Below are 23,166 nucleotides of genomic sequence, written 5' to 3'. Positions count from 1 at the left end.
TGATAAACTTTGTTTTAAAGTGAGGAAAATTGTAATTCTTGAATAATTAAATAACTGAATGAAAAATATTCTTTCAAGAAACACCATGATTCAAATAAGTGAAATGTCTCCTTTTAACAACTTAAACAGGTACTGTGTTTCCATTAGAACAAATGCCACCAGTTACCTCACTCTGGGCACTGAGTCTTCTCATTCTCATTCTACATTAATCAAGAATTGTGTTTATAAATCCACATTTGTATGCTCAGGTCCCATTATTCTATGATATCCCTAATTCCTCAGTTCCAATGAGCCAAACCATAAAGTAGCACTCAAAAAGTTTAAATACTTTTCTATACAGTTCAATATATTTATTTCTCTCTCTCAGAAAATATAAACATGTTTTATCTTTGCATCTTGCAGTGTAAAACTAGATGTAAATATATCTGTGATGAAATATTGGAAATTATTAATAAGGGGCTCAATATGATATTTAAAATTTTGTATAACTGATTACAGACAGCATGATGATTTTCCTCATTAAATTGATGTAGCCAAAAGTTTAGATATATTGAAAAGTTATTACTATCTCCCATTCTGTAGAATTACAGAGAATAATATTAAGTAAAAATTAAATCACTTGCTCAAAATATCACAGTGTTACATGCAAGATTTACAACTTAAAACAAGGTTTCCTGAAGCTAAGTGTAATTCTCTTCCTACTGCACGGTGGTGCCTCCTGCCTCTTTAACCAGCCATTATCAACTACACATTTCTACTTAAGAAATGATTTTACAAATCAGCAATATCTATATTTAGAAAAAATAAATATTGTCAAATATTTTAGGTTTATAAATATTATCTCTAACTGAGAGAGGTGTTCTAATAAAGGCATTTATCACTGACCTGAGAATCTGTATCTAATAAATTTAGTTTTGGGAAGTTCTTTTGAAATGCAGTGTCATATAATTCTCATGGAGCTCATAGGTGATATGACTGTACAGACAGTGTCAGTAAACTAAGAAGCTAAACCAACCTCCAAAAGTCCCCTGGCAGCCATGTCTGCTCCTACCATGCTAGTGGTAAACTGGGTAGTTTTAGTAATTTGTAAAACAAGTAACAAAAGGGCATCAAACCATTTTAAAATGTCTCCCTGAGCCTCTCCTTATGTTGCCTTACCTATAGTTGGAGATTATTCCTGATGAAATGTGTATACATTTTTCTTGTCTTTCCTAATGTAATAAGAGTAAATATATATGTATATGTACTTTTACATACGTGTGTGTATATTATAAATATGTGTGTATGTATGTATACCTGTCACTTTCAGTTTCCCCTCTGTAGCATAGCTCTCTCAATTTTTTCCATTTTATTAAGACGGCAACAGTAATAATAAGCACAGGTAGAGATATGTAGAAAATGAGTTGAAACCGTTGTTTTGGAAAAGTGGCATGTCTTTCCTCCTCCATGTAGCTTTTCTCTGGAATGAAAAATAGTGATTTTAAGTTATTCCACAGATTTTATCAACACAATGAAAAGGAGAAGATATTATTACCAACATCATTTCCAAACATTAAGCATTTCTTTCACATATGTAAAATGAATATAATAAAAACAAAAACACTAAACTAATGTATAAAATGGGATCTTACTAGAGTTTTATTAATGATTTTTAAGTTCTCAACCTTCCACCACATGATGAACTAATATCTTATTTGTTCAGTTTCTCTGGAGCACCCTGACTAATACAGATTTTGGTACCAAGATATGAGTTACTGCTCTAAAAAATACCTAAAAATGTAGCAGTGTCTAAGGAACTGGGTAATGGACAGAGGTTGGAATCATTTTAAGGTGCAAATTGAAAACAAAAAAGTTTAGATTGCAATAAAGGACTGTTGATAGAAATACAGATACTAAAGGTGATTCTGGTGAGAGTTCAGATAATCATGAACAATGTTGGTAGAAATATGAATGTTAAAGGTGCTACAAGTGAAGTCTTAGAAGTAAAGCAACATATTATTGGACAATGATGGAAAGGTCATTCCTGCTATAAAGTGGCAAAGACTTGGCTAAATTGTGTTCTAAAGTTTTGTGAAAGATAGAATTCACAAGCTGACATTGGGTACTTAGCTGAGATGACTCCTAGGCAAAATGTTCAAGGTATAGCCTGAGTCCTCCTGACTGCTTATGGTAAAATGGAAGAGAGGAGAGATGATTAAAAGGCAGGTGCTGAACAATGAGAACACATGGACACAGGGAGGGGAGCATCACACACTGGGGTCTGTTGGTGGGAATAGGGGAGGGCCATTAGGTGTTAGGGAGGTTGGGAGGGATAACATGGGGAGAAATGCCAGATATAGGTGATGAAAGAATGGAGGCAGCAAGCCACATTGCCATGCATGTACCTATGTAACAATCCTGCATGATATGCACATGTACCTCAGAACCTAAAGTACAATAAAATATATGTATATAATAAATAATAAAGTAATTGAAGTAATTGTTAACCAGAAATTCTCAGCCTATCCATATTTCCAAAAATCAGAACACGTGTTCTGGAGAGAATACCAAAGGTGTAGCTCAAAAATCATTTGATAAAGGGACTATGGACATGAATAATGGAATTTAATCGGCCATCTTGGCAGAAACCAGAAATGTAAGACATTACCAGCATAGATAGAAGTATACTGGCAGAGACACTGCCAGTTGGAAATGAAGGAAAAAGAATGGGACAGAAGGGCTACTTGGCTATGAGCACACTTTATCTTTCAAGAAAAGTAAAGAATAATCATGCCTGTGACTCAAAGATTATCAGGGGTGCCACAGAGCCAAGGACCAAGGCTGCCTTCTCTTTGGTTATAGAGGGTGGGGCCTCCTTTTAAATTTCAGTGGACCAGGTTGCCCTATCCCAGCGCCTTACAGGTGGGACATTGTAAAGATGGTAAAAACAGGGGAGCCTCCCAATCCAAGGGAGTGAGGTTGCCACCTAGGATTGTGGAGGGAAGAACATTAAGCCAAGTAGGATTACTCGCAAGCCTAAGATACAATGGAACTTGCACTGCTAAGTTTTGGAAATGCTTGAAACCGATCACCTCTTCCTTCCTTCTAATTTCTCCCTTTCTGAATGGGGATGTCTGTCCTATGCTTATTTCACCATTATATTTTGGAAACACATAATTTGTCTGGTTTTACAGGGTCACAGCTGGGGAGAAATTTTGTCTCAAAGTGAATCATATCTCAAATGTTACCCATTCCTGATTTAGATACTAGTCAGATGAGACTTTGTACTTAAAATTGATGCTGGAATGGCTTAAGGCTTTTGGGACTCTTGGGATGGGATGAATGATTTTTTGCATATAAGAAAAACATTAATTTGAGGGACACAGAGTAGAATTTTATGGACTGAATTGTGTCCCCCTAAATTCATTTGTTTAAGCCTCAACCCCCAATGTGATGATATTTGGAGATGAGGACTTTGAGAAATAATTAGGGTTAAAAGATGTCATAGTGTGGGGTCCTAATTTGATGGGATTGTTGTCTTTATAAAAATAGAAGAGACCAGAATGCATGTGCTCTTGCCCTCCCTCTCTCTTTCTTTCTCTCTCTCTCTCTCTCAATATCTCTCTCCATTCACAGAATTATTGTTGAAAAGATGTGACAAAATTACTATTAATTGCAGTTTACATCATTTAAAAATGTTAGCCCCCAACAAAATAAGCTAAAAGACTTCTCAATATAGTGATAATCCATTGATCAAACTTATGCACAAAAATCAGCAGATTTCCTTCATGTAACAAGTAATGTTAAAATACCATGACAAAAAATATCTCCCAACAGCCAATTTTTAACCAAACCATACCCTTTTAAAAAATGATAAATTTCTGATCTATAAGATCCTATTATACCTATACACGGATGAAAGACACAAAAGGATACCACTTCACACCCATGAGAATGGCTATCAGAAAAAAGAAAAAAAAAAAAAACAGAAAATAACAAGTATTAACTGGGATGTGGAAAAATTGAAACAGAGAATACCTCATGCAGTGCTCATGGGAATGTAAAACAAAGTCACTTTATATTAATATTTTATATTTTGTTCTTTTCCAGGTAATCTTCCACACTAATCGCTAACCTGAAGTTTTCATCCCAGTGACAAATTCACTTGTGTATAAGATTTTCAGTACTACAACTAGGATAAGTTCTAGGCAAACCTGTGTGATTGATATCCTAGGCCTACCACTCTAATTCCAGATGGAAGTCCAGACGGCAGCACATGAGCCTGCACTCATAGAAAACCTTCTAACCCAACTAGTTTCCTTTAGCCAACTGCAATTGGCTTTTCTTTCATCTCTTCCATTCTGGGGCTTACTCATCTACCCTGAAAGACCTGGGATGATATGCTAGGTGGCTGTATGTTTTGTCCTTATGTAGTCCCTTCTGAGGCCCTGTACCCAGTCATGGAGGCCTTGGGCTTTCCCCAATACAGCCTGGACTCAACATGGGAGAAACACTTGTGATCCTGAATACATTTTAGGGCATTAAGAGTTTGGGTTGCAAAGGTCATCTCAGTGAGTTCAGGTTTATTTCATTATCCTTATTCTACTTATTTTTTAATATCACTGATTTGTGTTAACATAAAATGACCCAGAAAAAATGTCAAATTGTGGATTTTATGATTGCCTTAATTGTAAGCCAAAAACATTATCGATTTTTGTTACTATTTCATGGATATTTTTAAAGAATTTGTAATCTGCTTTTACAGTATTATGCATATAGATATAATCATATATACATATATAATTGAATATATATGTGTTTGTATATGACTATCTGTTTTTTGCATATGCTAGAGGTTAAATTCACATATATTTTTGCTTAATTGTCTACTTAGTACATACAATTATAAAGAGTATATTTTAATCTCATTTTATGATTTTTCTTCTTATAGTTTTCATTTTATCCTAACCCCCAGAGATAACCATTAATAATATTATATACATTCCTGATTTTCAGAGGTTATTATCAACCATTTTAACCTTTGACAAGCTTATAGTCCAGAAAAAAATTAAATTCTACTTGCATTTCTTTAATTTTATGGGGCTTCCCACTTACTTGATAGTGACAGGAAATTTGTAATTTTTCTGTGAATTACTATTTCATCACCTTTGTTTCTCTATTCTATGGGTTTGACCTTTTATAATATATACATGCAAACACAAACACACTTAAGTGTTGTACAGTTATAAGTTATAGACTAAACTATTATGGGTTTTTTTTTTGTTTGTTTGTTTGATACATAGTTTCATGTGGCTTTGTATTGTCTTTTTAAAAGTTGATCACCTGAGGTATGCCTTTATGTAGCATCCAAGCTACAGATGAGTCTGCTCTAAAGTTTCAGGACTTTCTTACAAGGTCCTAAAAGAGATGGGGATAGAGTTGGCAGCCCACCTACATCCCAGTTATTTTGGGTAGGCTTATACCTTCTAGAACTAAGGTATGCCCTTCCCCTCCAGTTGTCCCAATTTATCCATGCCTAATTAATCTCAAAATGCTACTCAGGAGAAAAGATCCAAGATGGCTAATCACTAACAGCTCAGGATTGTAGCTCCCAGTGAAAGCTCAGAGAATGAGAGGACGCCACACTTTCAGACGAATTTTCATTGCTCACGAACCAGCATATTTCCAGTGGAGGAGCCCCATGGGTCACCAGCACGACTCTTGTGGCCGGTGCAGCGGTTTTGCTGGCGCCTTGGCGCCGCAGCTCTTCATGCAGAGTAAATGGAACTGGTTCCCTTACTGACCAGTGTTTGGAGCTCTGGGAAGGCAGAGCCGCTTGTTGTGGACTCAAGAAGGAAGCCAGACCAGAGATTCCCGGGCAGAAAAGCACCATTAGTCTTATCGCTGCTGTTTTGGCTGGCGCAGTGGGTTGCTCGGATCCCAGCACTGGGAATCAATAAACTGGACATCGACTTAGAAACCTAATTAGAAAGGCAGTAATTGTAAAGATGACAGATGGATAAATTTATAATAAAGGAAAAAAACCAGCCTAAGAAGGCCGAGCATACCCAAAATCAGAACCCCTCTCCCTCTACAGGGGATTGCAGTTCCTCATCAGCAACGGAACAAGCCCTGATGGAAAAGGACTGTGTTCCATTATCTGAAGTAGGCTGCAGAAGGTGGATGATAAGAAACTTCTGGGAGTTAAAAGAACTTGTTCTAACCCAATGTAAAGAAACTAAGAACTTTGAAAAAAGGTTTGACAAAATGCTGAAAAGAATAGACAATATAGAGAGGAATACAAATGAACTAATGGAGTTGAAAAATACAACACGAGAACTTAGTGAAATATGCACAAGTTTAAATAGCTGAATTGATCAAGCAGAAAAAAGGATATCAGAGGTCAAAGACCAACTTAATGAAATAAAATGACAAGACAAGAATAGAGAAAAAAGGATAAAAATGAGTGAGCAAAGTCTCCAAGAAATATGGGACTATGTGAAAAGACCCAATCTATGTTTGATTGGTGTACCTGAATGTGATGGAGAGAATGAATCCAAGCTGGAAAATACTCTTCAGGATATTATCCAGGAAAATTTTCCCAATCTAGCAAATCAGGACACTATTCAACCCCAGGTAATACAGAGAACACCGCAAAGATATTCCTCAAGAAGAGCAACCCCAAGGCACATATTATTAGATTCACCAGGATTGAAATGAAGGAGAAAATACTAAGGGCAGCCAGAGAGGAAGGTCAGGTTACCCACAAAGGGAAGCCTATCAGACTTACAGCAGATCTCTCAGCGGAAACCCTACAAGCCAGAAGAGAGTGGGGGCCAATATTCAACATACTTAAAGAACAGAACTTTCAGCCCAGAATTTCATATCCTGTCAAACTAAGCTTCACAATTGAAGGAAAAATAAAATCTTTTATGAATAAGCAAGTACTCAGATTTTATTACCACCAAGCCTGCTTTACAAAAACTTCTGAAAGAAGCATTATACATAGAAAAGAACAACCAGTATGAGCCTTTCTAAAAAGTAAAGAGAATCAACATAAAGAAGAATTTACATCAACGAATGTATAAAATAGCCAGTTAACATCAAATGGCAGTAACCCTAAATTTAAATCGACTAAATACCCCCATCAAAAGATACAGCCAAAATCTAACGGTATATCCAAAGATACCCAAAGACTCAAAACAAAGCGTTGGAGAAAAATTTACCAACCAAATGGAGAGCAAAAATAAATAAATAAACAAAAAGTAGGAGTTACAATTCTCACATTGGATAAAATAGATTTCAAAGCAACAAAGATACAGTGGTAAAAGGATCAATGCAACAATAAGAGATCTTAACCCCCAGATACATAAGACCCGTATCGAGATTTAGGGTATCCAGGACTTGAACTCAGATCCAGAACAAGTAAACTCAATAAATATTTATAGAGCTCTCCATTTTAAATACACAAAATATACATTGTCCACTTTAAATACACAAAATATTGATCAGCCATTATTAATACCCATTTTTAGAATGAAGCAATATTCCTGTTCTCTCTCCCTCTTTTTCCTCCTCATTCTTCCTCTCCTTCTCTCCTTAAAAAAAAAAAAATGCTACTCAGGAACATCAGGACAGGATTAGAAAGAGCAAATTTCCAAAATTAGCATAGAGCCCTTACAATACAGGAGAAAGATTACTGAATTATGAAGTGAATGGGAAGAAAAGACAACCTGAAAGATTCTAGATGCATGAATATGACAATGACTATACTGACACTATTATAAATGGGAAATATAGGAGGCAATCTAAAGTAAACAGCTTAACTGGTTGGCCAGGTGTGGTAGCTCACGCCTGTAATCCCAGCACTTTGGGGTGCCGAGGTGGGTACATCACGAGGTGAGGAGTTCAAGACCAGCCTGGCCAAGATGGTGAAACCCCATCTCTACTAAAAATACAAAAATTAGCTAGGCGCAGTGGCAGGTGTCTGTAATCGCAGCTACTTGAAAGGCTGAGCAGGAGAATCGCTTGAATCCTGGAGGCAGAGGTTGCAGTGAGCTGAGATCACATCACTGCACTCTAGTCTGAGCGACAGGGCAAGATTCCATCTCAAAAAAAAAAATCAACTGGTCAAATTGTTTGCACCAAAGTTTCTTCTTTTAAAATTGTCTAACATTGACCATACTTTTTCTCAGTAGACAATGTCAATATGGATATAAAAAGAACAGTACAATCTTAAACTGTCAAATTTTTTTAAATCTTACAAATAAAATAAAAGCACATTTGTTGACATTAGTTGTTTTGTAGTCTGGCTGGAAACCTATAATTTATCTTCTTACATACTGTATGTAATTAATACAATTTTAGGAAACTAACCTTGTAGGACTAAGTGCCCATCATCAATACTTCCAAACGCTCCTTTTTTTGGTTTGCAGTGAGGAGGATTATACCCGTTTTCACAATGGCAATGGTCAAAATTATTGCAAACCTTACAGAATAAAAAAATAAAATAACTTCAATGGAGACTGATGAATAATCTATACTTAATCCACAGAGTATCTCATTCTAGAGAATTTATCTAAATAGATAAATTTATCAAATTTTCTCTTGCTAATGTTCATACTATAAAAAGTACATCTAGCTTTTGTTGTAAAATCAAATTTTTTTCTAAAAAATTATTTTAACTTTCCCCACAGCCAGGCCCAAATACCTCAAATTACCAGTGACCTGTCACTAATTATAATCTACTTGTGAGTTGACAGCCCAGACTCTAAATTAACTTGCAAGACTAGCAAGAAAATTCCACTGATCTTTATTTACCAGTTTCCATCTTCTATTGCTTATAGCACATCCACCTCACATATTTATCAAACATTTTATACATCCAGAATCATCTTAAATGCTTTCTCTTTGTCTTCTCTAATAAATAGTTTGGTAAGTTTCTTAAGAAGACAAAATTGGGAGGACTCAAGATGGCGCTGTGAGAACAACCCAGGATTGAAGCTCTTGGTGGATGCGCAGAGAGGGTGAGTCAGCGCTGCATTTCCAGACAGATCTTTGTTGCCCACAGAACAAGGAAATTCCCAGGTATAAAAGAGACATGGGACGCCAGGCAGAGGTTTTCGCTGGCGTAGCCGGCAGTCAGGGCAGTGGTGGCCTGTGCCTTAGCGCAGCGGTGCTACACAGTGCTCCACACAAAGCACACTGGTCTGGGTGCCCTGCTGAACCAGCAACCTGAGACTCGAGAGGGCTGAACTTGAGGCTGAATGGGCCTTGGACAGTGAGCCAGCCCAGGAGATTCCAGGGACACAGCGTTTGGGGTAGCGCAGTGTGACAAACAAAACGGCGATTCCAAACGCTCCCGGTGGAGAGGTTCACTGAGAGCACAGCTCCGTAGGGGAGGGGTGCCGCCATTACCGAGGCAACCCGCCCCTACTGAGGTACACACCCATTGCTGACACAGCCTGCCGTTGCCGAGGCAACCCGCTACAACAGAGAGACTCCACCACAGGGCATAGCCCGTGACAGCAGGGCGGAGACTGCAGCAGAAGGGCAGAGACTGCAGCAACAGGGCGAACCTCACACCAGCATGGTGGAGCCTCGGCAGGCAAATAGTCACTAGACTGCCTCCTAGCTGGGCAGGACAGCACAATGGACACTCAAAAATAAAGCCCCAACCTCCCCCAGACAAAGCATCTGAGAAAAAAGGTTTTTTTTATGAGTTCTGTTGAAGCAGATTTAAACATAACAGCCTAAAAGCCCTGAATGAACGACAGAGCTCACAGCTCAGCAATTGAGCTCCTATAAAGTACAGACTGTCTCCTCAAGCAGCTCCCTGACCCCTCTATATCCAAAAGACTGACATTTGGCAGGCATCATTCTAGGATAAAGATAGCAGAAAAAGAAACTGGTAGCATCCCTCGCTGTTCCACAGCTGCTATAGGTGCACCCCAGACAAGCAGGGCCTGGAGTGGACCTCAGCAGTTGTACAGTGGAGGGGCTCGACTGGTAGAAGGAAAACCAAGTAACAGAAATTCTTCATCATTAACAATCTGGGCATCCACTTAGAGACCCAATGGAAAAGTCAGAAACTACACAGACAACAGGCGGATAAATCCACAAAGATGGAAAGAAACCAGCACAAAAAGGAGGAAAACACCCGAAACCAGAACATCTCACCTCCTAGAAAGGACCAAAACTCCTCACCAGCAAGGGAACAAAGCTGGATGGAGAATGACTCTGATGAAATGACGGAATTAGACTTCAGAAGGTGGATAATGAGAAACTTTTGTGAGCTAAAAGAACATGTTTTAAATCAATGCAAAGAAACGAAGAACCTTGAAAAAAGATATAAAAAAAGATTCGAGGAAATGATAACAAGAATGGATAACTTAGAAAGGAATATGAATGAATTAAAGGAGCTGAAAATCACAATATGAGAACTTCACAAAGCATGCACAAGTTTCAATAGCCGAATTGACCAAGCAGAAGAAAGAATATCAGAAGTCGAAGATCAACTCAATGAAATAAAACGAGAAACCAAGATCAGAGAAAAAAGCACAAAAAGGAATGAACAAAGTCTCCAAGAAATGTGGGACTATGTGAAGAGACCTAACCTACGTTTGATAGGTGTACCAGAATGTGATAAAGAGAATGAATCCAAGCTGGAAAATACTCTTCAGGACATTATCCAGGAAAATTTCCCCCACCTAGCAAGACAGGCCAACACTCAAATGCAGGAAATACAGAGAACACCACAAAGATATTCCGCAAGAAGAGCAACCCCAAGGCACATAATCGTCAGATTCAACAAGGTTGAAATAAAGGAGAAAATACTAAGGGCAGCCAGAGAGAAAATTCGGGTCACCCACAAAGGGAAGCCCAACAGACTCACAGCAGATCTCTCGGCATAAACATTACAAGCCAGAAGAGAGTGGAAGCTCATATTCAACATCCTTAAAGAAAAGAACTTTCAACCCAGAATTTCATATCCAGCCACACTGAGCTTCAGAAGTGAAGGAAAAATAAAATCCTTTGTGAACAAGCAAGTGCTCAGAGATTTTGTCACCACCAGGCCTGCTCTACAAGAGCTCCTGAAACAGGCACTACACATAGAAAGAAACAACCAGTACCAGCCATTCCAAAATTACACTAAATGCTAAAGAGCATCAACACAATGAAGAATCTACAACAACTAACGGGCAAAACAGCCAGCTAGCATCAAAATGGCAGTAGCAAATTCACACATAACAATATTAACCCGAAATGTAAATAGACTAAATGTACCAATCAAAAGACACCGACTGGCAAATTGGATAAAAATCCAAAACCTATCAGTGAGCTGTATCCAGGAAACTCATCTCACATGCAAAGATATATAAAGGCTCAAAATAAAGGGATGGAGGAAGATTTACCAAGCAAATGGAGAGCAAAAGAAAGCAGGAGTTGCAATTCTCATCGCTGAAAAAATAGACTTTAAAGCAACAAAGATCAAAAGAGACAAAGAAGGTCATTACATAATGGTAAAAGGATCGATACAACAAGAAGAGCTAACGATCCTAAACATATATGGACCCAATACAGGAGCACCCAGATACATAAGACAAGTTCTTAATGACTTACAAAGAGACTTAGACTCCCACACAATAATAGTGGGAGACTTTAGCACTCCACTGTCAATATTAGACAGATCAACCAGACAGAAAATCAGCAAGAATACCCAGGGCTTGAACTCAGACCTGGGGCAAGCAAAACTGATAGACATTTACAGAACTCTCCACCCAAAAACCACAAAATATACATTTTTCTCAGCACCACATCACACCTACTCTAAAATTGACCACATAATTGGAAGTAAAGCACTGCTCAGCAAATGCAAAACAACTGGAGTCATAACAAACAGCCTCTCAGACCATAGTGCAATCAAGTTAGAACTCAGAATTCAGAAAGCAACCCAGAACTTCACAGCTTCATGGAAACTGAACAACTGGCTCTTGAATGTTGACTGGATAAACAATGAAATGAAGGCAGAATTAAGAAGCTCTTCGAACCCAATGAGAACAAAAACACAACATGCCAGAATCTCTGGGAAACATTTAAAGCAGTCTCTAAAGGAAAGTATATAGCAATAAGTGCCTATATGAGGAGAATGGAGAGATCCCAAATTGATACCCTATCGTCAAAATTGAAAGAGCTAGAGGAGCAAGATCAAAAACCTCAAAACCCAGAAGAAGACAAGAAATAACTAAGATCAGAGCTGAGCTGAAGGAGATTGAGACACGAAAAACCCTTCAAAAAATCAATAAATCCAAGAGCTGGTTTTTTGAAAAGATCAACAAAATAGACAGACCACTAGCCAGATTGATTAAAAATAAAAGAGAGAACAACCAAATCGATGCAATAAAAAATGATAAAGGGGAAATCATCACAGATTCCATAGAAATTCAAACCATCATCAGAGAATATTACAAACAACTCTATGCACATAAACTAATAAACCTGGAAGAAATGAATGAATTCCTGGACTCCTGTGTCCTCCCAAGCCTAAACTAGGAGGAATCTGAAACTATGAATAGACCAATAACAAGGTCAAAAGATGAGGCAGCAATTAAGAGCCTACCACACAAAAAAAGCCCAGGTCCAGATGGGTTCACAGCCGAATTCTACCAGACACACAAAGAGGAGCTGGTACCATTCCTTCTGAAACTATTTCAAATAATCCAAAAAGAGGGAATCCTTCCCAAATCATTTTATGAGACCAATATCATACTGATACCAAAACCCGGCAGAGACCCAACAAGAAAAGAAAACCTCAGGCCAATATCCATGATGAACATAGATGCAAAAATCTTCAATAAAATATTGGCAAGCCGATTGCAACAGCAAATCAGAAAACTTATCCATCATGATCAAGTAGGATTCATCCCGGGGATGCAAGGCTGGTTCAACATACGCAAGTCAATAAACGTAATTAACCACATAAACAGAACCAATAACAATAATCACATGATTATCTCAATTGACGCAGAGAAGGCATTTGACAAAATTCAACAGCCCTTTATGCTAAAACCCCTCAATAAACTCGGTATCGATGGAACGTATCTCAAAGTAATAAAAGCTATTTATGACAAAGCAACACCCAATATCATACTGACTGGGCAAAAACTAGAACCATTCCCTTTGAAATCCAGCACTAGACAAGGATGCCCTCTTTCACCACTTCTATTCAGTATAGTACTGGAAGTTCTAGCCAGAACAGAGATATAGACCAATGGAACAGAACAGAGGCATTGGAGGCAACACAACATATCTACAACCATACCATTTTTGATAAACCTGACAAAAACAAGCAATGGGGAAAGGATTCCCTGTTTAACAACTGGTGTTGGGAAAACTGGCCAGCCATGTGCAGAAAGCAGAAACTGGACCCCTTCCTGACACCTTACACTAAAATTAACTCCAGATGGATTAAAGACTTAAACATAAGACCTGGCACCATAAAAACCATAGAAGGAAATCTAGGCAAAACCATCCAGGACATAGGAGTAGGCAGGCACTTCATGAACAAAACACCAAAAGCATTGGCAACAAAAGCCAAAATAGACAAATGGGACCTAATGAAACTCCACAGCTTCTGCACGGCAAAACAGACAGTCACTAGAGTGAATCGGCAACCAACAGAATGGGAAAAAATTTTTGCAGTTTACCCATCTGACAAAGGGCTGATACCCAGAATTTACAAAGAACTCAAACAGATTACAGGATAAAAACAAACAAGCCCATCCAAAATTGGGCAAAGGATATGAATAGACACTTTACGAAAGAAGACATATATGAGGCCAACAATCATATGAAAAAATGCTCATCGTCACTGGTCATCAGAGAGATGCAAATCAAAACCACATTGAGATACCACCTCACGCCAGTTAGAATGGCGATCATTAAAAAATCTGGAGACAACAGATGCTGGAGAGGATGTGGAGAAAAAGGAACACTTTTACACTGTTGGTGGGAGTGTAAATTAGTCCAACCATTGTGGAAGACAGTGTGGCGATTCCTCAAGGCCTTAGAAATAGAAATTCCATTTGACCCAGCAATCCCATTACTGGGTATATATTCAAAGGACTATAAATCGTTCTACTATAAGGACACATGCACATGAATGTTCATTGCAGCACTGTTTACAATAGCAAAGACCTGGAATCAACCCAAATGCCCATTGATGATAGACTGGATTGGGAAAATGTGGCACATATACACCATGGAATATTATGCAGCAATCAGAAATGATGAGTTTGTGTCGTTTGCAGGGACATGGATCAATCTGGAGAACATCATTCTCAGCAAACTGACACAAGAACAGAAAATGAAATACCGCATATTCTCACTCATAGGTGGGTGATGAAAAATGAGAACACATGGACACAGAGAGGGGAGTACTAAACACTGGGGTCTATTGGGGGGAAAAGGGGAGGGCCAGTGGGAGGGGGAGGTGGGGAGAGATAGCCTGGGGAGAAATGCCAAATGTGGGTGAAGGGGAGAAAGGAAGCAAAACACACTGCCATGTGTGTACCTACGCAACTGTCTTGCATGTTCTGCACATGTACCCGAAACCCTAAAATGCAATAAAATATTTAAAAAAAGAAGACAAAATTGTTATAAATTATAGACTGTTAAATAACATGAAAATGGCAAACAAAAAAACTCATTCATTTTTTAAAATCCCCAAATTGTTAGATTGTTAAAAGAAGGCTGCTGAAAATAAACATTGCAGTTACTTACTCCATGATGATTGCAGTCAACAGAAAAATTACACGAATCCAAATCCATCAGGAATCTAACATGTTTACAATTCATTTCAAAACAGTACTAAAAACAAAGCAAAAAAAAGTACAAAATAAAGTCAGTAAAAAATCAGATTTTTGTGCATGACTAACACATTTAAAAATTCAGGAAAATACCAGAATTCATATTTATCTAAAATTTGCATAAAAAGCTATGAGTGTCCAGTAAAAAAATAATTGTGACTACATTGAAGTAAATGTGAAATAAACTATGTACTTTCAGCTTGTAAAGATGTCATCCTATGTAAGAAGCCAGAGATGTTATTTTTTTTTCCATCTAGTACCGGAAGCAACTTAGAAAGAGAAATTATTGGAAAAATAACTTGATTAGTTCTTTTAGTTCAAGAATTATCTGAGGAGCATTTTCAAATATACTCATGTTTGGGCTCCCCTTGAGAACATTATATCAAAAACTGTGGGGAGAGGATTCAGTTGATTCTCAGGAGCAGCCAGGTTTGAGAACTATTGAGGTGAGATCTTTTTTTTTTTTATTGTACTTTAGGTTCTGGGGTACATGTGCAGATCACGCAGGATTGTTGCGTAGGTGAGATCTTAAAACCATGAGTATGAGCCACATAGGAAGATAGTTTACTATTCCGTGTGACAAAATGCAGAGAAAGAGGGGAAAAAGGACAACAGGTCATTATATGAGGTAATAGGACAATAGGAAACTCCCATTGGTGAGACAGATAAAAGGCCTTCTAAGAAAAAAAAAAAGTTTAATGGGTAAATTTACATCTTTCTAATTTATGGCAGACACTTATGTGATCTTCTTTAATTATAAAACAAATTTTTCTAAATTTACCACTTTGTGAAAGAATTTTATATTTGGAGTGAGTTTTGTCTTTGGGTTATTATAATGACTATAGGCAGAAGCAGGAGAGTCAGGACTCTGTAATGAAGATTTGAGCTAATATAATTTAGATTTCAAAGGTAAGGGAGGCTTCAGATCATATTTGTATTCCATATGTTTCAAAATGAGCAAGAAGTAACAGATACTTTGTTTTTTTTATGTGTTACTTATTATCAAAATGTTACTAAATGGAAATAAATTTGTATTTTGCAAGTATACTCAGAAGCTTTTCTCAAAAACAGTATGTTAATTTAACTTCACATAGTATCTTGACTTAAATCAATTAGAATATTAAAATAGCATTAAATATATTGTTAATTTATAGAATACTAGATGTTTCTAACAATATTACATAATTATATTATGCTATATTAATTGTTAATGTTGTTTTTATATATGTTATATAATAACCATAATGTGCATTGTATTATAGTAGAACATAACATTCTAATACTAGTTTAATTAAAGTATTCATCTACCAATCAGAAAAAAATCAGAGTCCATTATAAAAATTAAAACCAGCATACATTGGCTTTTTTATTGAAACAATAAATACAATTCAAAAAATGTTATTGCAAAAACCATGCTAATGAAGAAAAATTCTTGATCACATAATATCTTACTTAACCAAAACTATTCTTCATCTGAGATCTTCAGCTTTTGTCTAAAAATTTACTCACTAATAATGTATGCAAAATTATAGCAGAATATAAAAAGAAATTATATATAAAAATTATTAAAATATAATATTCTTTTAGAAAGAAGTGTGGAGATCATTAATAACATATACTGCTAAACTTGTATTGCCTAACTTTTCAATATTGTATTTAAACATTCTTTAAGAGGTCCACCTAAGGTCCTCCTAAAGATTACTTAATCATCGGAGTGAAAGCTTACACCATATAAAGACATTACCAGGTGAATAGGTAGACCAGAAAGGAGAGATGGAAACCTAACAAATATATTAGCACAGAAGGCCTGTTTGAATGTGCAGGTCTGAGTCTGTTTTCTCTATCCAGAGACATAAGGAAAACTGTGAGAGTGAGAAACTTGAAACCAGATAGGGAACTCCAACACACCTCTCCCTGACAGAGAGACATGTTGTTGGCTTGCCTGAGGAATCTAATATCCTTCCAGTAGGCACCAGCAAAGACCATGGAGAGCCCCAGTGGCAATAGATAAACCAAGCCAACCAAATAACATTGTAAAGGTTCTCAAAATTAAATTGCCTTTGGAATGACCCACAAAAGAAGGCCAGACCTAAATGAGATTACTTCCTGCTAAAACAGGGCTTTATATTTGACACAGAGTCTCCTAACATAATAAATACAATTTCTGGATACAACTAAAGTCATTCCATGAACTAAGAAAAATAATAAAAATACAACCAATGATATCAGAACCAAGGTGATTCAGATGATGGGAAACATGACAAGGACTGTAAGGCAGCCATTATAGAAATACATCAATAATCAATTACAAATCATCTTGAAACAAAAGAAAATAAATACAAAAATCTTAGCAAAGAAACAGGTGATATAATAATGAACCAAATGGGAATTATATAATGAAAAAACACAATAATCTAAATTTTAAAAAAAAAGCCTAATGACTGAGCTCAATAGTAGAATGAAGATGACAGTGGATAGAGTCAGCAAACCTGAAATAGCAAAGAAGTGTTTATTAATAATCTTGGAACACCACAAAGGAAGGAAAAATCAAGGAAAGGAAAATGGGTAAATAAAATGGACTATCAATTCCTTTAAAGGTTTTTAAAATTATAGTTAATGATTGAAACAAAAATTATAACATCAACAATGACATTTAAATGTAAGAAAGGTAAATACAACTAAAATGGAAGTGAGATTGTTTTCTCATTTTACTCGAAGTGGCAAAATGCTTATTGTAGTAGTCTCTTTGGGCCACATACATATGTTGTAAAACCTTGAGCAGCCACTATGAAAACTACATAAAGAGATGGATGACTTAGAAACATCATAACTGGATCAAGAGACCATCCTCAAAAATGCTTAAATCACCCACTGAAAGGCAAGAAAAGAGAAAAATAAAAATAGGGAGCAGAGGAAAGAAGTAATGAAATAATAAAGACTTAAGCAATAACATTATACCAATCAAAAGACCATGCCACACTGTATTAAAGGCATGACTCAGCTATGTGATGCTTTTAAAAACTCACCCCAAATTCAATTGCAGAGATAGATTTAAATAAAAAGGACAGAAAAAATATATCATTCAAATATTCATCCATAAAAGCAGGAGTAGCTATATTTATATCTGATAAAGTAGACTTCAGAGCAAACAAAATTACTAAAGACAAATGAAGACAATATGTCGTGATATAATAATCATTCCAATGATAATATACAATTATCCTAAATGTGTACACCCCAAACTACAAAGCCTCCAAACACATGAGGCAAAAAGCGATACCACTGAAAGGAAAATAGACAAATCCATAATTGCAATTGGACATTTTGACACCTTTGTCTCAGCAATTTACAGAAATTATACAAAAAGTCAACAGATATTCAGGAGTCTCAATAATACAGAATTTAATTGACACATATGCAGGTCACTACCACCAGTATCAACAGAATAAACATTTCTACAAGTGCCTATGAAATATGAAGCAATATATATTATATTCTATATCATAAAAAACCTCAACAACTTTTTAAAAATTAAAATTATGAGAACATGATCTCATAATAAAATCAAACTTGAAATCAATGAAAGAAATACAACAGGAAAATCTCTAAATATGTTGAAATTAAACAATACATTCATAAATAATTCATGTATCAAATAACCCTCAATAAAACTAAAAAAAATACATAGAACCAAAAGGAAACAAAAATACACATTAAAATATGTAAGATGCAGCTAATACAGTTCTGAGAGGGAGATTTATAAGACTAAATGCTCTGAATGAAGAAAAACCTCAAAGAAATAATTGAAGTTACCACTTCAATAGAGGAAAGTAAGAAGTTAAACTCAAGTAAAATGAAGTAAATTATAATAAAAGCAGAAATGAATAAAATTGATTGCAAGTTCCATGTAAAATTAAAAGCCGGAAAATAATAAAGAAAACCAATATAACAAGGAGTGGATTCTTTAAAAATTTTTTATAAAATTAATAAATTTTTAGCAAGACCAAGAAACCCCATGAAACAAAAAGCAGATTTTTAAAAAATTTTTATAAAATGAATAACTTTAGCAAGGCTGAGAAGTAAAAAAAGAAGACACAAATCACAGATGTCAGAAATGAGACAGAGGATATTATTGCAGATCTTGCAGCCATTACACAGAATTATGAAGAAAGACAATGAACAACTTTACATTTACAAATGCAGAAACTTTGAGGAAATTGACCAATTTCTAGGAAACCATGAACAACCAAACATCACCAAGAAACAGCTAGCTTATAATTCAAAGACCATTACAACAATTGAAGAAATTGAATTAATAGTTTAAAACCTCCTAAAAATGAAATTTCCAGATCCAAATGCTTCCACTAGATAATTCTGTCAACATTTAAATGAAAAATTAACATCCATTTTACACAATCTCTTTCCAAAAATAGAAGAGTGAAAACAGTTTTCAGTTAATTTTATAATGCCATATAAAATGACCAAAATTAGATAAACACATCACAACAAAAACATACAGACTAATATCCCTCATGAATTTGGTTACAAAAATTATTCAACAAAATATTTACAAACTAAATGCAACAATTTATAAAAAATGTGTATACAATTACCAAGTGATATTAATACCAAGTATCTAATGCTGGTTCTACATTTAAAATTTTATTAATGTAATCCAACATTCAATGAACTAAAGAAGAAAAATCATGTGACCACATCAATTGACACACCGAAAGCATTTGACAAAATACAAGACACAATTATTATAAAAACCCTCAATAAATTAGTACTAGAAGCTGGTTGGTTCAACTTAAGGGGCATCTACAAAAAAAATCCTACATCTCACATCATACTTCATGATGAAAGACTTAATACATTCCTCTTAGATTAGGAAGATATCAGGGATATCCTTTCTCAACACTCTTATTTAACATTATACTTTTTGTAGCAATTGTGAATGGCAGTTCGTTCTTGATTTGGCTCTCTTTAAGTCTGTTATTGGTGTAGACGAATGCTTGTGATTTTTGCACATTGATTTTATATCCTGAGACTTTGCTGAAGTTGCTTATCAGTTTCAGGAGTTTTTGGGCTGAGGCAATGGGGTCTTCTAGGTATACTATCATGTCGTCTGCAAATAGAGACAATCTGGCTTCCACCTTTCCTATTTGAATACCTTGTCTAGTGCCAGATTTCAAAGGGAATGCTTCCAGTTTTTGCCCATTCAGTATGATATTGGGTGTTGGTTTGTCATAAATAGCTTTTATTACTTTGTGATACATTCCATCGATACCGAGTTTATTGAGGGTTTTTAGCATAAAGGGCTGTTGTATTTTGTCAAATGCTTTCTCTGCGTCAATTGAGATAATCATGTGGTTTTTGTCTTTAGTTCTGTTTATGTGGTGAATTACGTTTATCTACTTGTGTATGTTGAACCAGCCTTGCATCCCCGAGACGAATCCTACTTGATCGTGATGAATAAGTTTTTTGATTTGCTGTTGCAATCGGCTTGCCAATATTTTATTGAAGATTTTTGCATCTATGTTCATCATGGATATTGGCCGGAAGTTTTCTTTTCTTGTTGGGTCTCTGCCGGGTTTTGGTATCAGGATGATGTTGGTCTCATAAAATGATTTGGGAAGGATTCCTTCTTTTTGGATAATTTGGAATAGTTTTAGAAGGAATGGTACAAGCTCTTCTTTGTGTGTCTTGTAGAATTCGGCTGTGAACCCGTCTGGACCTGGGCTTTTTTTGTGTGGTAGGCTCTTAATTGCTGCCTTGACTTCTGCCATTGTTATTGGTCTATTCATAGTTTCAGCTTCCTCCCGGTTTAGGCTTGGGAGGACACAGGAGTCCAGGAATTTATCCATTTCTTCCAGGTTTACTAGTTTATGTGCATAGAGTTGTTTGTGATATTCTCTGATGATGGTTTGAATTTCTGTGGCGTCTGTGGTGATTTCCCCTTTATCATTTTTTATTGCATCTATTTGGTTGTTCTCTCTTTTCTTTTTAATCAATCTGGCTAGTGGTCTGTCTATTTTGTTGATCTTTTCAAAAAACCAGCTCTTGGATTTATTGATTTTTTGAAGGGTTTTTCATGTCTCAATCTCCTTCAGTTCGGCTCTGATCTTAGTTATTTCTTGTATTCTGCTGGGTTTTGAGTTTTTTTGATCTTGCTCCTCTAGCTCTTTCAATTTTGATGATAGGGTGTCAATTTTGGATCTCTCCATTCTCCTCATATGGGCACTTATTGCTATATACTTTAACTCACAAGGAACGTAAGGGACCTCTTCAAGGAGAACTACAAACCACTGCTCAACGAAATCAGAGAGGACACAAAAAAATGGAGAAACATTCCATGTTCATGGTTAGGAAGAATTAACATCGTGAAAATGGCTATACTGCCCAAAGTAATTTACAGAATCAACGCTATCCCCATCAAGCTACCATTGACTTTCTTCACAGAACTGGAATAAACCACCATGAACTTCATATGGAACCAAAAGAGAGCCTGCATAGCCAAATCAATTCTAAGCAAAAAGAACACAGCGGGGGGCATCACACTACCGGATTTCAAACTATACTACAAGGCTACAGTAATCAAAACAGCATGCTACAGATACCATAACAGAGATATAGACCAATGGAACAAAACAGAGGCACCGGAGGCAACACAACATATCTACGACTATACAATTTTTGATAAACCTGACAAAAACAAGCAATGGGGAAAGGATTCCCTATTTAACAAATGGTGTTGGGAAAACTGGCTAGCCATGTGCAGAAAGCAGAAACTGGACCCCTTCCTGACACCTTACACTAAAATTAACTCCAGATGGATTAAAGACTTAAACGTAAGACCAGGCACCATAAAAACCCTAGAAGGAAATCTAGGCAAAACTATCCAGGACATAGGAGTAGGCAAGAATTTTATGAACAAAACACCAAAAGCATTGGCAACAAAAGCCAAAATAGACAAATGGGACCTAATCAAACTCCACAGCTTCTGCACGGCAAAAGAAACAGTCACTAGAGTGAATTGGCAACCAACAGAATGGGAAAAAATTTTTGCAGTTTACCCATCTGACAAAGGGCTGATATCCAGAATTTACAAAGAACTCAAACAGATTTACAAGAATAAAATAAACAAGCCCATTCAAAAGTGGGCAAAGGATATGAACAGACACTTTATGAAAGAAGACATATATGAGGCCAACAATCATATGAAAAAATGCTCATCGTCACTGGTCATCAGAGAGATGCAAATCAAAACCACATTGAGATACCATCTCACGCCAGTTAGAATGGCAATCATTAAAAAATCTGGAGACAACAGATGCTGGAGAGGATGTGGAGAAAAAGGAACACTTTTACACTGTTGGTGGGAGCGTAAATTAGTCCAACCATTGTGGAAGACAGTGTGGCGATTCCTCAAGGCCTTAGAAATAGAAATTCCATTTGACCCAGCAATCTCATTACTGGGTATATACCCAAAGGACTATAAATCATTCTACTACAAGGACACATGCACACGAATGTTTATTGCAGCACTGTTTACAATAGCAAAGACCTGGAATCAACCCAAATGCCCATCGATGATAGACTGGATTGGGAAAATGTGGCACATATACACCATGGAATATTATGCAGCAATCAGAAATGATGAGGTCGTGTCATTTGCAGGGACATGGATGAATCTGGAGAACATCATTCTCAGCAAACTGACACAAGAACAGAAAATGAAACACCACATATTCTCACTCATGGGCAGGTGATGAAAAATGAGAACACATGGACACAGAGAGGGGAGTACTAAACACTGGGGTCTATTGGGGGATAAGGGGAGGGCCAGTGAAAGGGGGAGGTGGGGAGGGATAGCCTGGGGAGAAACGCCAAATGTGGGTGAAGGGGTGAAAGCAAACAGAACACACTGCCATGTGTGTACCTATGCAACTGTATTGCATGCTCTGCACATGTACCCCAAAACCTAAAATGCAATAAAAAATAAGAAAAAAAAAAACATTATACTGTAAGTTTTAACCACTGCAATAAAGCAAGGAAAAGAAATTTTAAAAATACAGACTGAAAAGGAAAAAATAAAATGTTTTTTATTTTTTCGATTTCCAAATTATTTTCTACATAAAAAAAACCCCAAGGAGTCCACAGTCAACTTCCTACAACTAAGTTAACACAGGACAGTTGCAGGATAAAACATCCACACCCAAAAATCAAGAAGAAAAGGGGAAGGGACTCTCTATCTAATAAATTGTTCTGAGAAAGCTAGTTAGCCACATGCAGAAGAATGAAACTGGACCCCTATCTT

General features: G+C 36.4%; 1 protein-coding gene across 4 annotated transcripts in view; it reads right to left on the bottom strand.

The window, feature by feature from the left end:
* Positions 1 to 23,166, bottom strand: part of LOC100398050 (disintegrin and metalloproteinase domain-containing protein 5) — a 128,564-nt gene that overhangs the window by 5,687 nt on the left and 99,711 nt on the right. For 3 of the 4 annotated variants that reach the window (XM_078347533.1, XM_078347532.1, XM_035270343.3), the window contains 3 exons: positions 14,761 to 14,847; positions 8,356 to 8,467; positions 1,297 to 1,459 (listed from right to left, as the gene is read on the bottom strand). In XM_078347533.1, coding sequence (XP_078203659.1) covers positions 1,297 to 1,459; positions 8,356 to 8,467; positions 14,761 to 14,847 — 362 coding nt within the window. The remainder of the gene's footprint in view (positions 1 to 1,296; positions 1,460 to 8,355; positions 8,468 to 14,760; positions 14,848 to 23,166) is intronic. The other variant, XM_054243869.2, reaches the window with a different exon arrangement.

Source organism: Callithrix jacchus, chromosome 13 (genome assembly GCF_049354715.1).
Source record: "Callithrix jacchus isolate 240 chromosome 13, calJac240_pri, whole genome shotgun sequence".
Classification (NCBI taxonomy): Eukaryota; Metazoa; Chordata; class Mammalia; order Primates; family Cebidae; genus Callithrix; species Callithrix jacchus.
Note: the sequence above shows the minus strand (reverse complement) of the source record. Positions and strands in the feature narration are given on the sequence as shown.